Source organism: Plectropomus leopardus, chromosome 8 (assembly GCF_026936395.1).
Source record: "Plectropomus leopardus strain MGB_pleo_1.0 chromosome 8, ASM2693639v1, whole genome shotgun sequence".
NCBI classification, from domain to species: Eukaryota; Metazoa; Chordata; class Actinopteri; order Perciformes; family Serranidae; genus Plectropomus; species Plectropomus leopardus.
Window position 1 is genome coordinate 23,186,493 of NC_142183.1, and position 15,694 is coordinate 23,202,186.

Sequence of the window (15,694 nt, forward strand, 5' to 3'; positions counted from 1 at the left end):
GCTCCAGTCGACACCACCTACGCACGTTCTTCCTTTACGACAACTACACGGCCAAACCACACTGACAAGCACAATTGCTACTCCGCTCGCTCAAACCAGTACAAGAGCAAATGAGAGTGCCCAACTTATCACCCATGAGTGGGAAATGGCCAACTTAGTTCTCCAAACTCACCCTCTCTGCTGTCCCCTCAAACAAAAGCAAACCTCTCCGCATCAGCCACCTCTGTCCCAAGTGAGAGGGTTTTTTTTAACAGCAGGGGACATTGTCAATGTCCAGAAATGCATTCATTGCATAGTTTGTATTTTGCATTTATACCCTACCTCAGAAATAAAAAGGTATTCTTTAATTTGATATAGAAAAGAAGAGAAAATTTTGTATAATTTTTGTTTGAAATAAGTAATAAAATATTTTCTATGTAATCTAATTTTGTATTTAAAAATCGTATTGTGAATTGTATCGAATCGTGAGTTGAGTGAATCGTTACATCACTATAATGTAATCATACAGGCTTCCCAAGGGCCCTTGAAACCCTTGAAAGTTTGCGAATTATAGAATAAAAATTAAGGCTTTGAAAGTGTTTACAAATAGACATAGGTCATTGAAACTTCCTGAATTTGTATATCTTGAGCAAGATTAGAAATACTTTCCTTACTTAACATTGGCAAAGAGGCTATGTTCTTCTGTCTGCACGTGTATTTCTCACTAGGGTTGGGCCAATGGCTGTCAGTCATAGCCATCAACCCCTGAGCCTGACATCACGATTTTAAAAGCACGCTCACACACCAACACAGGGGCACAGGTTTGTAGTTGTGCTAATGGCATTCATTTCATGCTTAAAAGGGAACAATACGAATTTATCCACCAGAGGATCTGTAGGCTGCCAGATGGGCGAGATGGTGTTGTTCTTTAGTGACCAAATTTGTCTCCACCATTGTAAAGATATGCCGCTGTCACTGATCAATATTCACTCACGCTGCGCTCAGTCTTAATTATCTCTGTCCTTGTTTCAGTCCTAACAAATGTGGCACTCATTCTCCTCCTGAGCCTCTTTAAAGGCTGCTTCTTCTTATCCTAAAAATTCTGTTTTAGAGCATTAATTAGCCTTGATCCACATCTCAAACAAGGTAGTGTTGGGTCCTTGATTTGTGGTAATTGGAACTGGAAAGTCATTGAAAAGTTCTTGTAGTTGACGTATCAGAAGCTGTGGATCATAATAACTCATGCTGTATCAGTGCCAACGTATTTTCCTCTGCTGTCATCTACTGTGGCCTGTATTTCACCTTATACTCACCTGCACTGGCAGAATAAAACACGATGGATGCCCTTTTTTATCAGACTCAGGCAAACACGCTCTTCTGTGCTTTTATGTCCTAATTAGAGAGCAAAACAGCAGTCGAATCACTGGCTGTGCTGCTGCTCCAAAACGTCTAGCTTTTCAGGGTGGCCTGATTTTGTCTTGACTGAGTGTGATGGCTGGAAAATACAAACATGTCAATGAGGAGAACAGTCGGGTCCAGGGCCCAAGTGTTGTCAGCTGATGGGTATACGGGTGTGAAGCTCTGTCCCTGTCTGCTCTTACCTGTTTCAGCCACCTTATCTGTCAATCTCTGGAGTTGTGAGGCCTAAAAATAGGTTCTTGTCTGGTTTTCTTGCAGCTTACATCTCCCCCCTTTCAGGGATCCAATTTCACTCCGTCTGGTCTGGTGTTTATTTTCTGTTTATTCAATACCGGTCTGCAATCACTGCTTAATTTCATACTTTGGTGTTTCTTTTTTCCCCTCCTTAATACCAGTGACATCTATAATTAATTTTGTTTGCAACTTCACACTGATTGTCTCAGTTCAAAGCGAGGCGGAGAATGGCAGGAGAGGAAAGCAGAGCACCTCTGCGAATTGGCCCGTGTTGAGGTTAATGATGCAACTTCTGTATGACGTTGTTTCCAGATTGCAAAGTTCCAGTTTAATTTAAAGCTAAGTCAAGACAAAGAAAAGCAAACGTGCTGCAGAGAGAGTAATTTAAACCATGTTTGTGTGAGCAGAGCCTGGCCCAGCTCTCTTAATTTTACTCAGGTATTGTTTTCAATAACAGTGTAGTCATGGAAACCAGAGCCCCCCCCCAAAAAAAAACTTTGTTTATTGATTTATTTTGTGTGGTTGTTTTTTTACATATCCTTTTAATCCTCCTTAGAGGCAAGTCCAAGTTTTTTTTCTTAAATCCAAGCTTTAGAGCTGAGATGAGGTTGGATCTGTATATTCAGGTCTGGTTGACCTATTTGTATTTTTTGCCACAGTAACAATGAAGGTGCACACATGCTAACTGGTGCTTCATTTTTCCAGTCTGAACATGAAACTTCTGGGTGCCGGCTGGATACTGAATGGAGATCTTCCTGCTCTTCAAACTTCAGCAATGTCCAGTTTATCTGTCGCTTAGGCTGTTTGGTGTTTTAAATTCAGTAACAGTGTTGCGTATTGCATTGGGGGTGACTTCAGAGACAGTCTTTGTTGCCTAGTTTGTTGCCTAAAGATGCATATCATCTACTGTGATATTGCTACGTCCCTCATGTGCATTGTGGACCTTTTGTAGAATGTAATTCTTTTCACATCCCTCTCATTTTCTGTCATCTCTCTACTGCTGTTCTGACTTCAGAAGGAAGGCAAAAGTGCAAAAATAAAATTTAAAGTCTTGCTTTTGAGGACATATTGAGACACATTTTGAAGTTGGATTTGAGATGGATTTCAAACCTCCTATGTATTTAGCCAAAATCACTTTTGCATGTAGGGAGTTTCTGAACATCTCAGGGGTCAGCTGCCAACAGAACAAAGGATCTATAAAAAAAGAATGTTTTATTAAGAAACACATTGTTTTGATCTAGCAAAGACTTACCTCACATGCCCTGTTGAAAACGGAGTTAAAACATGTAGGCGCTAAGCCCATTTATTAAAGGCTTTTTAATTTGTGCAAAACATTGTGCATTGGTATTTTTGGTTATGATGTAATGATCGCTAAGCAAACATCTAACTTCTCTTTTTCCCCTTTTGAGTTCTTATATGTCCCTGAATCCAAAGAGCACCTGTTTTTGATACCTCCATTTGTGAAATAACACTCAGCCAGTGTACTGCTCTCTTTAAAGACTTGATCTCTGTTCCTGAGTTGTCGTGCTACATGCTACGTATAGTGCGTTAAACCTTGTGTAAAGTCTTTCTTAAAGCAATCACCAGATATTCAGCATTGAAACAGGCTTTTCTTTCTGTAACTATTCCTCCTCTTCATATTGACCATTATTGTCATCTTTCCTTCTGTAGGATCCCTTTTTGGCTGAGATGCTGCAAAACAATAAGGACCAGATCGTGTGCTACCACGAACACGACTCCCTGCTGGACCATAAGGAGGAGGAAGCCCTGAGTGAGGAGGATCGCAAGGCTGCCTGGGCCGAGTATGAAGCAGAGAAAAAGGTAGGCGAGGAGAGAAACACACACACACACACACACACACACGTCAGGGTTTTTCTAGGGTTAAAATTAGGCAGAGGTGGTATCGACCTTATCATGTGCACACAGGTGCATGTGTACCGTGCCTTCAACTGACTCCAGGAAACAATTTATACATGCAACGTACTTACGAGTTCAAATAATTACATATGATTGAAAAAAAGACCATTATCAATAAATTGTGGCCAAATTGTTTCATGGATAGCGAGGGGGATTTAATGTAAATCCCCAGAAATTTTAGATTTTCAATATTCTTTGGTCACAATAACATTTGTTCTTAAAGTGAAGTAGATCTCATGACCTAGTTAAGCTATGTTTGATATAGAGAACATGACTACAAATACTGTTATGCTAAATATTTTGTAAAACTATTAGATTCTGCTTACAACATATTATTTTTACACAGATTTTTAAAAGGCAATTAAAAGTATTTTTAAGTTATCCCCTTCCACACACTTCTACAAAAAGGCAGACTGCCGTTTGTAACATTTATAAAGCTAGCAGTACAAAAACTATGTTCAAACATTACATGGCAGGAAAAAAGACACTTTGTTAGTGATTGTTGTTGTGGTGGCAAAGATGTCGTCAGCGGGACACTGTTGCCCCTGTGGTCTGGCTAAAATCAGACAGCTCTTTTCTCCCTCTGTGTCGATTACAATTAAAGCTAGGCGAAGTACATGTGTATGTCACCAATGTACCTTTTTTCCTCTTCTTTTTTTGCACTAACTCAGAAAACCTAAAATTTGTGTTGTCATTGATATGTTACAGTAAGCGAAGGTGTTTTGGGGGTGTGGGGGTTGGACTACCCGAAGCAACCTAAAAAATGTTGTTTGTATTTTTCTTATCATAATTAAGGAAATAGATTTTTTTATGCCTCTTAATTTTAAAAATATTTCCCCCCCTGTGGTATGGAAAATGATATCGAGTATGAAGTATTTTTCTGGGTATCTATATTGAGTTAGAAATTCTAGTATCGTGACATCCTTAGTCACCACACTGCACAGTTACAGATGACACAGATCCCCAAACTGCAAAGCTTGTCAGAACTGAACATTTTCTATGCAGACACCTAATAGAGCTTTGTCGAGAGCTGGAGGTGGCAAGGTATTTGACAGACGGGGCCACCTCGTAATTCTCAACGCAGGAAAATTTTAGGACATGCATGCTTCACACTGGCATATCCGTCAGTTTTAAATATAAAGGCACACACATGCAGCACTTGTGTCCATCTTTCTCCAAATCATTGACATCAAAGTGCAAGGTGAAGCAAAGCGAGGCCTCGCTGTTGTTTGTAATGATGTGTGAGTTAGGGTTTGACTGTACAATCCTTTCATCACTCAGAGTAAGCAGATGACAGGTCCTACTCCCCTACAGCTGTGATGGTCACTGTGGCCACCAGCAGGCTGATGATCTGCGGTACAAATCACTAAGAGGCTGTCCCCGCATCGTCTGTGCTCCTTCTGTCTGCGGCACACTCTTCTCTCTTTTCCTCGTGCACCTTCCTCATTGTTCCCTTCCCTTCCTTCTCCTTTCTTGTGGGACAAAATCAATGGACAATTAGTGGGGTTTATTTAGAGAAGTGTATTAGGGGGGTAGATTTTGTAAGAGAGCAGGAGCAGGTCTCCTCTCCCCCCCTGTGTAATCCTAGAGTCTAATTCACCCTAATGATTATTTTTCCAACACACTCTCCCTCCTCTGCCCTCTGTGTGCCTTAAGCGGCTTTTCCGTCAGAGCTCCTCTGCTTTTCAAGAGAACAGAGGCTTCCCAGTCACCACAAAAAACAGTGGCGCTGAGGTCAAATGTGAGGATTTCAATTGCGTTCGCATCACTGCAGTCTGTCGTAGACTTAAGATGCACCAGTAGAGACTTTTATCCACGAGAGGAGGTTCAGTATCACATTGTATACTGAGCTTTGTTGGAGAAACAACTGGAACGTAACCCGGCCTCTGCTAATGTCTTCACAACTTAAGGGTTGGCCGGCTGTGGCCAGGGAAAGCTTTGTGTATGAATATCAGATTTGCAACTCAGGAAATGGGAAAAACTGTGAGAACATGATCAGGCGCCCAAAACTAAACTGAACCCAGGAGCCCTCGGTCTCTCTGGGATGACTTCAGTTCGGCACAGAGCGTAGAGAGGCTCATGTCATAAAATTTTGGTTTTGGAAATGAAGTCAAGTCTAGATTTTGTGTCTGTCTGTCTCTTTCTGTCTGTCTGTCTCAAGATGTATGAAGTCTGCAGAGCATCTGAGAATGCAGCTGAAGTCCAAGAATGGCTGCTTGTTAATAGTAAACCCAAAAGTGAAGTGTATGTGTGTATGTGTGTGTGTGTGTGTGTGTGTGTGTGTGTGTGTGTGTGTGTGTGTGTGTGTGTGTGTGTGTGTGTGTGTGTTGTGGTTTTGCAGTTGTTTTGAGGTTTTGTACTGTTTAGGCCTGCACACCTGTCTTTCTGACCAGGTCCAAAGAACCCCCACTGGCCCCCAACACACACATACACACACACTCACACTCCTACATACCGGATGGCCAGATTACAGGGCACAAGAAAACCATCTGCAGCAGAGGCTCAATTACACAGAAACATCGGCATCCTGCTGGCCTTTACTGGGACAAAACTGTTTACTTCAGGTCACTTCTGTCACACACACACATTTAAAGAATACTTCACCCCCACACATGATCATTTGTGTATCTAATATTTACACCACGTTATGTTGAATTTAGTAAGAAAACTGTTTTTCTTATTCATTCCTCCACATGACAAATAACCTCCCTGGACGAGGGATCCGTCTCAGTCGCTTAGGTTTCTTTGGTTTTCACTATTTTCTTTACTATTACTATACTTAATATATTACTATATTCTACTATATATTATTCTTTATTTTGGGGGAAATGTGATTTTAGCAGGATTTCTACAGCTGAATCAATAATAAACCCATCTGCTAATCATGAAATATTTCCACAATCTCGTAGTTGATCCTGCAAACGGCCAGCCCTGCTGCTGCTACGGGCATGCGCAGCAGCACAGCAGCACAGCAGCGAGGGCGTGCTTTTAAGTTATTATCAGTTACTAAAACAGTCAGATGCCTCTGCTGAGCAAAGTTTTTCAAAAGTTAAGCTTATTAAAACATACCTGCGTTCAGCAATAGGACAGGAAGGTCTAACTGGCCTCTCTGTCATCAGTGTCACTGCAGAACTCACTCAGAAGCCGTCATATCACCTGATCGCCGTCATATCACCTGATCGCCGCTCTCTCAGCAGGTGATGCAGACGTGAGTCTCCAGCAGCTGCTGAAAAATGCCTGTTTTGTAGCTCTTCTGTAGTGGAACATATATGCAGAGTTCATAAAGTTTTGTGATTTGTCTTCTATAATGTGTGAGCATTACGAGCGGTACGAAATATGTTTTCCTCACAAATTCAGTGTAAGACAGGATGAGTAACTGATATGTTAGTTTGGGGAGTTACCTTTTTTTTTTTTAATACAACAACGGGAGCTGGCTGATTCCAGGAATTTTTACACTCACAGAGTGAAACGAAATATCTGTGAGGAGTTGAAAGCTTTGTTGTCAACAGAACCGACTGAACATGAAGTCACTGTGCTAATGAGGTCAGCAGGTGAAGTAACTATCCTCTCTGGTCAACCACAGTGATGGCATACAGTCTCTCCCATCATGCCCACGGTGGCTCTTAACACATGCTCAGTTGAAAAGTTCTAATCCCGCTCTTGTCTTGTCGTGTCACCCTCTGTCTCGTCTCTTAGGGTTTGTCCACGAGGACCAACTACCAGGCAGGATACCTCCAAAGTAACATGGGCTCTAACTACTTCAGCTTCAACATGGCAGCTTTGGCCTCCATGACCAACCAGCAGCTGGAGGTAAGTAATGAGCTCCACATGCCCCTCTCCTGCCTCACACTCCTCCCTCTCTTTCCCCCACGGCATGGCGCCCCAAATTCCTCAGACCCCACTGCTAATTGTGACAACAGTCTAGTAGCAGACATGCCCGGCTCTGCCCCGCTCCTCCGCCATATAGTTTGTAATACTCCATGTCTGGGCCAGCAGCTATTTATACACATCTGAAGGAGGGAGAACACTGGACTTCCAAGAGGCAACTGCTGTTTTTCAATAAGGACATCAAACGAGTGTTAAAATACGGCTCTATCTTTGAAAGTAGACTGACTCAGTAAGTGATTCTTCCTCTTGTAAAACTGTAGATTTTGGAGCTTAAAATTATCAAACATACTGATGGAGCTTCAGCTACCGCCATATTAACCTTCACATCCAGCACACAACAGCATGATTAGCATTCATTTTTGTCATGTTTTGAATGTAAATATAATATTTAAACTCCCTTTAGCTTTTTTTTCCGTCTTCACCAACTCCTATGAAAAATATTTCTTTACCAGCCAGTCACTAGTTTTGTCTCTCTGCCATTTGACGCTGGGCAGGGTTTGTCAGTCGCAGCTTTTTTGTTGGTATTCACTGCCACATTGGGAGAAACCGAATGATACAGGAAAAAAAGCGAGCTAGAGGAATTTCTTTAGAGCTGCATATTTGGCAATATTTCTCAGAGGGAGAGTATGGTCAGAAAATGTAGACATGCTACGAAAACTGTCCTGGTCCAAAGGCCCAATTGTTACTCAGGCCTATAATCAGTTGACCCCTCATAATTATTTGCCAGTGAACTTGAGGGGTGTTCATAATGACTAATTTCGTAGACCTTTAAACAGAAGTTCGAACTTAGAATAGTCGACTAGTCTAAAAATGAGAAAACAGTCGAAGTTAAGCACAATCTTAATCGATAAGCTTAAATATTGTCTGAATAATTATTATGTTTATTACCCATATGAAATCATACACTTCTTTCAATAAACAAATTGTGTTTTAAATGCTGCTTGGATATGTGGCTCTATGTCCTGTGCATTATGCACATTGCACTTTTAAAAAACATGAGAACACATGAAATAAAAAACAACAATTTACATTTTTTTACTGCGTACTTAACTTCCCAACTCATCTTCATTAGAAAAACACACACACACATACTCAAGTGGTAACACTCTAATGTATGTGTGTGCATGCAAATTGACACACACGCGCGCACACACACACACACACACACACACACACACACACACACACACACACACACACACACACACATCCAGGCTTGTGGAGATCTCCCTTGCGCAGTGTGAATGAGGCTGGGCCATACTTCTCACCTTAAATGTCCTCGGACAGCTGTGGACTAGTGCTGATTGTGCGGACATGGTTCCATCCATTGAGTCTGAGAGTGCACGTGTGTGTTTGTGTGTGTGAAAGAGAGAGAGAGGAGAGCACATGACGATCAGAGCAACAGGGAAGTATCCCTTTCCGATCCAAACTGCTCCCGTTTTCCTCTGGGTGTCTTACTATTACGTTTAACCAACTAGTAATTCTGGTACTGACTAGTAGGGACAGAAATATTTGATGGACAAGTCGACCTATCGCGTACGTCCCCAATGACGAGCCACAGTTATTTATCCATTGTTCATGGTGAAAATTAGATGAGCTCATCTGCCAGTTGTCTCATGTTTTCCGTATTCTTTCTTTGTGTTCAGGAGCTCATAAACCAGGGACGACAGAAAGTCATTGAGGCAACAAATGCATTGAAGAGTTTAGCACGAGAGTCACTGGAAGATACTATCGCCAGAGTGGTGAGTGTTTCAGTCAGCCTTCAAAACTTCAAACCTTTTTATAGAGATACATCTGAATTTGTTCTGTTAGTGCTTTTAATGAAGTCACATTTCTGTCGCAGGTCAGCAACATGCTGAGTTTTATAGTTGTGATGGTAGTTGAGGTCAACGTATGAACTATCCTCTCTCCCCACAGTGGAAGGAGAACCCTTCACTCACGGAGAGTCAGGTCCAGGCCATGGCTCTGGGACGACAAGCCAGTGTGGAGCTGGAGATCAAGCGCAGGGAAGTCACGTACAGGGATGTTCTCACCAGGCAGCAGACGGTAAGACTTGCTCTGTGTACGAGCCACAGTAGCTGATAACAAAAGTAAATATCTGCTGTTTACAATTTTAACAGAAAACTTGCTGTTTTATTATAAAACTAAACAGTAGCAGGTAGAGGTGACCATATAGAAAAAACTACTTATGAAAATACTTTAAAATGAAGGTATTTTATTGACAGTGCTTAGAGGAGATGGTACACAAAGTAAAATTTAATCAGATCAGATTATATTTTTGGGAGGATTTTTCAATGCCTTTATTTGATAGGAGAGATATAGCGTGAAAGGGAGAAAGAGAGAAGGGATGACATACAGCAAAGGGCCGAAGCAGGACTCGAGCCCACGGCTGCTGCGATGAGGACACAGCCTCTGTACACGCGGCACCTGCTCTTCCAGCTGAGTCACCAGGCGCCCCCTTTATGATCATCTTTGAATGAGCAACACGGCAAACATGCAACTTTATAAAACAGCCTTTAATATAATCTTTTCTTCCACATGAAAAACATCATTTTCAGAGAAAAACCGTTTCCAAACCTGTTTACTATACATAATAAATCATATTTCCTTTTTTTAATATCTATTTTATATTGCTGTGAAAACATCAATAAATTTCTCCTTCAAACAACTGCCTGTATGCAACTTCCCGCCACAAACTGCATTTTAAAAGATTACGTTCCAACACGTCATGAAAATGTTTTAATTTGCTCTCTTCTAATACTAATTTTAACTAAAAAGAGCTTGAACACATCATAATGTAATAGTGCAACCTCCATGAGCTGTGAGTTCCAGCCACCTGCTGCTAACAGCAGCCGTTAGCACCTGCTGACGTCAGCGCAGATTTGGGAAACAAAAGGGCACATCCCCTGATGCATCGATAGTGAATTTAGTGCATCCTTTTGTCTGGAAGGCGTCCCAGAGAGGATCTCTGTTCATCCCAAACATTTTCTATTGTCCCTGGCGGTCTGGGGCGCCATCATTCTGGAGATATTGCTTTTTAGGAAAAGTGATGGTACGCAACGGAAAAACATCTGCCACTGCCATCGGTGAATGTCATCCTATTTGCCGATGATAGCTGAAAAGGTTAGTTCAGAGTTTTTAAAGTGGTGTTGTATGAGGCACTTACACAGTCACTGTAATAGTTTTACAGCTTTAGCTCGCTGTCACACGGCTGTTATCTTTACTCTCTTCAAAGCCACCATTCTCCTTTCACAAAAAAAGTTATGTTACCTCACAGGACACAGCACCTGCTGCTCTAATGCTACCTCAGTGGGTTAGTTAGTGTGTGTTACTGTGTGATTTTCAGATAAGAACTAATGCGGTGTACACAGCACACTGCTTAGCTACTGTGCTGGTTAGGGGATAGAGTCATATAGTGAATTTGGAAGATCGCTAACACTCATATCAAGGAAAGCTGGTCTCAGTCATGAAGAGGCACATTTGGCAGGCTAGGGGGTCTATATGTAGCAAGTTCTGCCATTATGCAGAAATCTACGTCAGATCACCTGGGACATTTTTAGAAGGGCCTTAGGAAAATAGACACTATAACACAAGTGCTTAGTCCAGAATTTGAATGTTTGGATTTGAATACATAAAGAGCACTACTGAGAAGCTGCAGGATGATTTAATAATACTGCTCTTTAACTGCTGTGGTGATTTTGCAGTTATTCTAACTGTCCCTACATGTTTGTGTCTGTCCAGCTGATGATGTACGTGCAGAAGCTGATCACCAACAGGAAGGTGCAGGAGCAGCAGCTGGCCATGGCGAACCAGGCCACCTACCTGAACCAGCTGGCTATGCAGAACGGCATGATGGGAGGCAGCGGGCTCAGCCAGATGGACCTGCTGGGGCTTTACCAGCAGCTCCACGGCCTGGGCAAGAACCCCGGGCCCTCAAAGGGCCTGTAGGGCAGAGGGAATCTGTCTCATCCTCCCCACCCCCACTCAGCTAACCGGCTCCCAGTGGGCCAGTCCCAGCAAGGCCCAGTTCTCTGTAACAAACGCACTGTGACACCACCAGTCAGAGCTCAAAGCATCTGGTGCACCAGGCAGAGGGTGGAGTAGTTTTGAGACTAGGCTGCTGTCCACTGGGGCCTCAAGTGGGATAGACTCTCAGTTCTTTATTCTGTAGTTCACTGAGAGAAGGTGGAATATAGTGTATAAATGACTGTGTGAAAGGGGTCTAGGTATTTCAACAACAACAAAAATGTATATACCGCCTTAATGTTATTCAAGTTCTATATCTTCATTTTTCATGTATTTAAAGACAGATTTTACCCCCAAAGCATTGTATTGTTTTCTCTTAAAAGAGGGTTCCCTTATTATTTAAACTCAGTTTTTTATACTGTTTTAAATGCATAACTAAACCTGACTGGGACCAGTGTCGTTGGTGACAGGACTCTGATGTAAAGCTCTTCATGATTATTAGCCCCAGTAGGTTCCTTCACCAATATATAGCAAAGCAGACAGTCCAGGGTGCTGCTTAGTCCTGCTCTTTTTGGGAGACAAGAAATTGATAAGTCAACAAAAACGTTTAAAAAAATGGCCTTATATTAATTTCCTAAAAAAAAAAAATAAAAAAAACGCTCTGTAAAGTTCTGAGATTTGAGATTTGTTGAGAGTCTTTTCTATATGCTTTTAAGTGTTTACATTAGTTGTCGCTGAACATGGTAATGGAATGCTTGTGTTGTTCAAAACTGCCTGCCGGTTCCTATGACCTTTTTTTGTAACATCATCCTCATTGTCACGTGTTGTCTAGCATAGCACTGTGCGTCCTGTCCATTGTTTATGTTACATGTGGGTAAGTGACTGGGTCTCACAAAGCACAGCCGGGTCAGCGGGATATCACAGGGCCCAAAACGTCTTATTTTACTCATCAGTCAAAGGTGTTTTCAGTGGATTTGACGGAAAAGAGTAAAAAAAGAAAATCTTTTTCTATATCTGGCTGATTTGTGTCCTCTGCTTTGTGAGAAGTGCCTTCTGGACACTTGTCTCACCAGGCAGGCCCCCCAGTCTACCTGTATTCTACTTTGGCACATTTTTTGCTTCTAAATGCTTATGCTGGTGTAGCTGTTAATCAAGAGGAAAACTGTTCATTTCTCACAGAGACACCTGTTGTCTCTAGTTGGCTCCTGTGTCTGCACAAGGTGTATTTCATAAATGTAGAGAAACTTTTTTGCCCTCCTCTAAGAATGTTCTTATGTTTGCAAATACACCAACATGATTTGCCATGAATCTGAACTGCTATTATCTTGATAAGTATTTAATATAACATTTAATAAAGTGACCAAAAGGATGAGCAACCCCTGTGTTTGAGTCATTTGTTTTGAAAGACTGAAATTCTGTCAGTGCATTCCTTTGCGCTGTCAGAATTCATTAATGTTTGGTGGAAGATGTGGTCAGTCTGGTTAACTACAAATACTTTTTAATACATTTGCATAACACACCGGTCAGCCACAGCACTGAAACCAGTGACAGGTGAAGTGAATATCATTGATCATGTTATTACGATCCTCTGTTTGCAAAACCTCGGGTCCTGGCATTCATGTGAGTGCCATTCGACAAGCCCAACCCTCCCAAACACTGCAGACAGATCACGTCCCCTCATGGCAGCAGCACTCCCAGGTGGCAGTGACCCCCAAGCAGGACTGTGATCCATGTCACAGAGCAAAAACCGCTCAGGAATGACCTGAGGAACATGACATAGCTCAAGGAATCAACCTAGCCTCTAAATTCCCCAGAGCTTAATCTGACGGCGCATCCATGGTCCATACCTCGACAGGTCTGATTCATGGTGGAGCTATTGACCTGTGTTTGACCTTTCACTTTGTCCTGTGGTGTCAAGCACCACAGCGTTGGATCCTTGAACTCCTGTTGGTTGTGAGGCAGGTTACTGTTGCGTCCTGCTGCTGCTCAACTGGATTGGGATCTAGAAAATTTGCAAAGTTTACAGCTTGAGCTCTGTTCTCTTTCCTCGGCCCATTCCTGAGCACTTTTTGTAGTGTGGCATGGTGTATTGTCCTGTTGGAGAGTGCGAATGCCATAAGGGCGCTCCTTGTTCTGCAGCAGTGTTAAGGGGTAGATGTTATACAGTTCACCTCTCACTGGTTTTAATGTTGTGGCTGATTGGTGCACAAACATGGGCATTGTTTTGGAGTTGGATCCCTCTTTGTAGTTATATCAGACACCACTCTGCTGTGAAGACTTTCCACGGGATCTGGAGTGTGCAGGGGGCCACAGTCATGCTGCAACAGCAAAGAGCCTTCCCTGAACTGTTGCCACCAAGCTGGAAGTGTCCATTTGGCCAAAATGTCTTTGTATCATGTTAATAAGACAAGAATTAAGAACATAAAAAACAGTACCAGACCACTATCCCTCCTCCACCAAACTTTACAGTCAGCACTGTGAATTTGAGCAGCACCACTCCAACCTGCACTTGACTTTGTGCATGGAAATGTGAGATTTGCATGCAGCAAAAGAAACAAACAGGAAATTACCTGAAAAAGTGCTCAAATAAAATGAAAATAATATATGGAAATAATAATGCATATTTTTTATTTCAATAATGTTGAATATATAATTATAATTATTATTCATACAGTTTTCATGATATTTTCCCTATTTTTTGAGAATTTCCGAATTATTCCCTTTCCCCCTGTTTTTTTGGCAAATTTTCTGGTCACCTTTTACTATTTTTTTTCTTTGTTTGTTTTTGCGGGACAGTTCATGCCAAGTTGCTGATTGCCTTTTTCCATGATTTTGAAAAAAAATTCACAATTTAAAGGTGTTAATGCTTGTGAAAGGCATCCGAACGCAGCACAAAAAAAAATGATGTCGCTCCAGGTTTTGAAGGGTTAAAGTCACTGAGCTCATTCTAAATGTGTCTGTGGAGCTTTGATGGCTGTGTGCTGGACTGTATGCACCTGTTTGTAGTAGGTGTGGTTAAAACCCCTGAATTAAATAATTGATACATTTGTCCACTGACTTTTGGCCATGTTGTGTATCTGAAGCCCGACTGGCTCATATGAGGATCCAAAAAAAAAAAAAAACTGACAAAAAATACTGGCCAGTATTTTGGGGGGCATTTTATGTCTTTATTAGAGAGTTGAAAGATGAAGATGAGAAGAAATAAGTAGAGAGAGCCAGAATGATATGCACCAAAGGGACGCTGTAGTTTATGATCAGTGTCTAAAGCCCCCCACCCCCCTCCCGGCCACCTGACATGGACACAAAAAATAGCCTACATATTATTAATATGGGTACTATAAATTTGGTTATTAAAGAATTGCAATGTGTCTTGAGCAGGAAATTTGGGCAGTAAAATAAAATTTTCAGTGCTCTCTTGTGGACTAACTATAGAACATGGACAGATTTATTTTACCTTCGAACAGAGCCAGGTGAGCCGTTTCCCCCGGTCTCAATGCTGAGCTAAACTAACCGAAGACTGGCTCCTGCTCAGTATTTACAGATAAAAGAGTGGTTTCAATCTTCACTTCTTTTTCTGGGCAAAAAAGCCAAGTATATTTCCCCAAATTTAGAGCTAGTCCTTGAGCAGATGGAAGGCAGAGAGCTGATACAGATGATGCAGTGTCCCTGTATTTCACACCCACAGCACTAAGTGCCTTTTGTCCCACTCTCTTCTCCCTTCAATCTTTCATCTATTTTTCCCTCTCCCGGTATTGTTTTCATTTCTCAGTCTGCCAGGGTTTTCCCCTGCATGTCTTTGACTTTTCCATTCCCTCCCCCCCAGGGGAGCTTGCTCTCACAGCTTACAGATATCTGCCAGTGGAGAAACATTACAACTATTGCAGATGTTGAAATGTTGATCCCATCCCCTCTCAGCCCCAGATTACCACCACTCCAGGTTTGCCGCACATCCCCGCTGGTTCTCTGTGCAGCAGGCAGCTGTTGCTGTCCATTGAAAAGGCTGCAGACTACACTGTGTTGGAGTCTGTGAGGCCCCTGCAATGAACAACCAATCACTTCTCTAAATCCATGCTGATGTGTAAAGCCAATTAGGAGCCAGGATCCAGTTGCATAAGGAATCTGATTTTGTACGGTGGATGTAGGCTGACTAAGACCTTATGGAGACAGAGAGGGCCTGTGCACATAACTCGGTAAAGGGTTTATGAGGGCAAATTGGCATAGGATTGTATCGTGTTCTCCTCTGGAAAAAAACAAAAACAATCTGCTGTATCTTTTTACCTCCATCTTTTGG

At 42.0% G+C, this 15,694-nt stretch overlaps 1 protein-coding gene across 2 annotated transcripts in view; it reads left to right on the forward strand.

Moving 5' to 3' along the window:
* atrx (ATRX chromatin remodeler) overlaps nt 1-12,779 on the forward strand; it is a 42,818-nt gene extending 30,039 nt beyond the window's left edge. For both annotated transcript variants that reach the window (XM_088081202.1, XM_088081201.1), the window contains 5 exons: nt 3,304-3,453; nt 7,246-7,359; nt 9,084-9,179; nt 9,355-9,483; nt 11,179-12,779. In XM_088081202.1, coding sequence (XP_087937328.1) covers nt 3,304-3,453; nt 7,246-7,359; nt 9,084-9,179; nt 9,355-9,483; nt 11,179-11,385 — 696 coding nt within the window. In that variant the 3' untranslated portion in view covers nt 11,386-12,779. The remainder of the gene's footprint in view (nt 1-3,303; nt 3,454-7,245; nt 7,360-9,083; nt 9,180-9,354; nt 9,484-11,178) is intronic.
* Nucleotides 12,780-15,694: the final 2,915 nt, after the last annotated feature.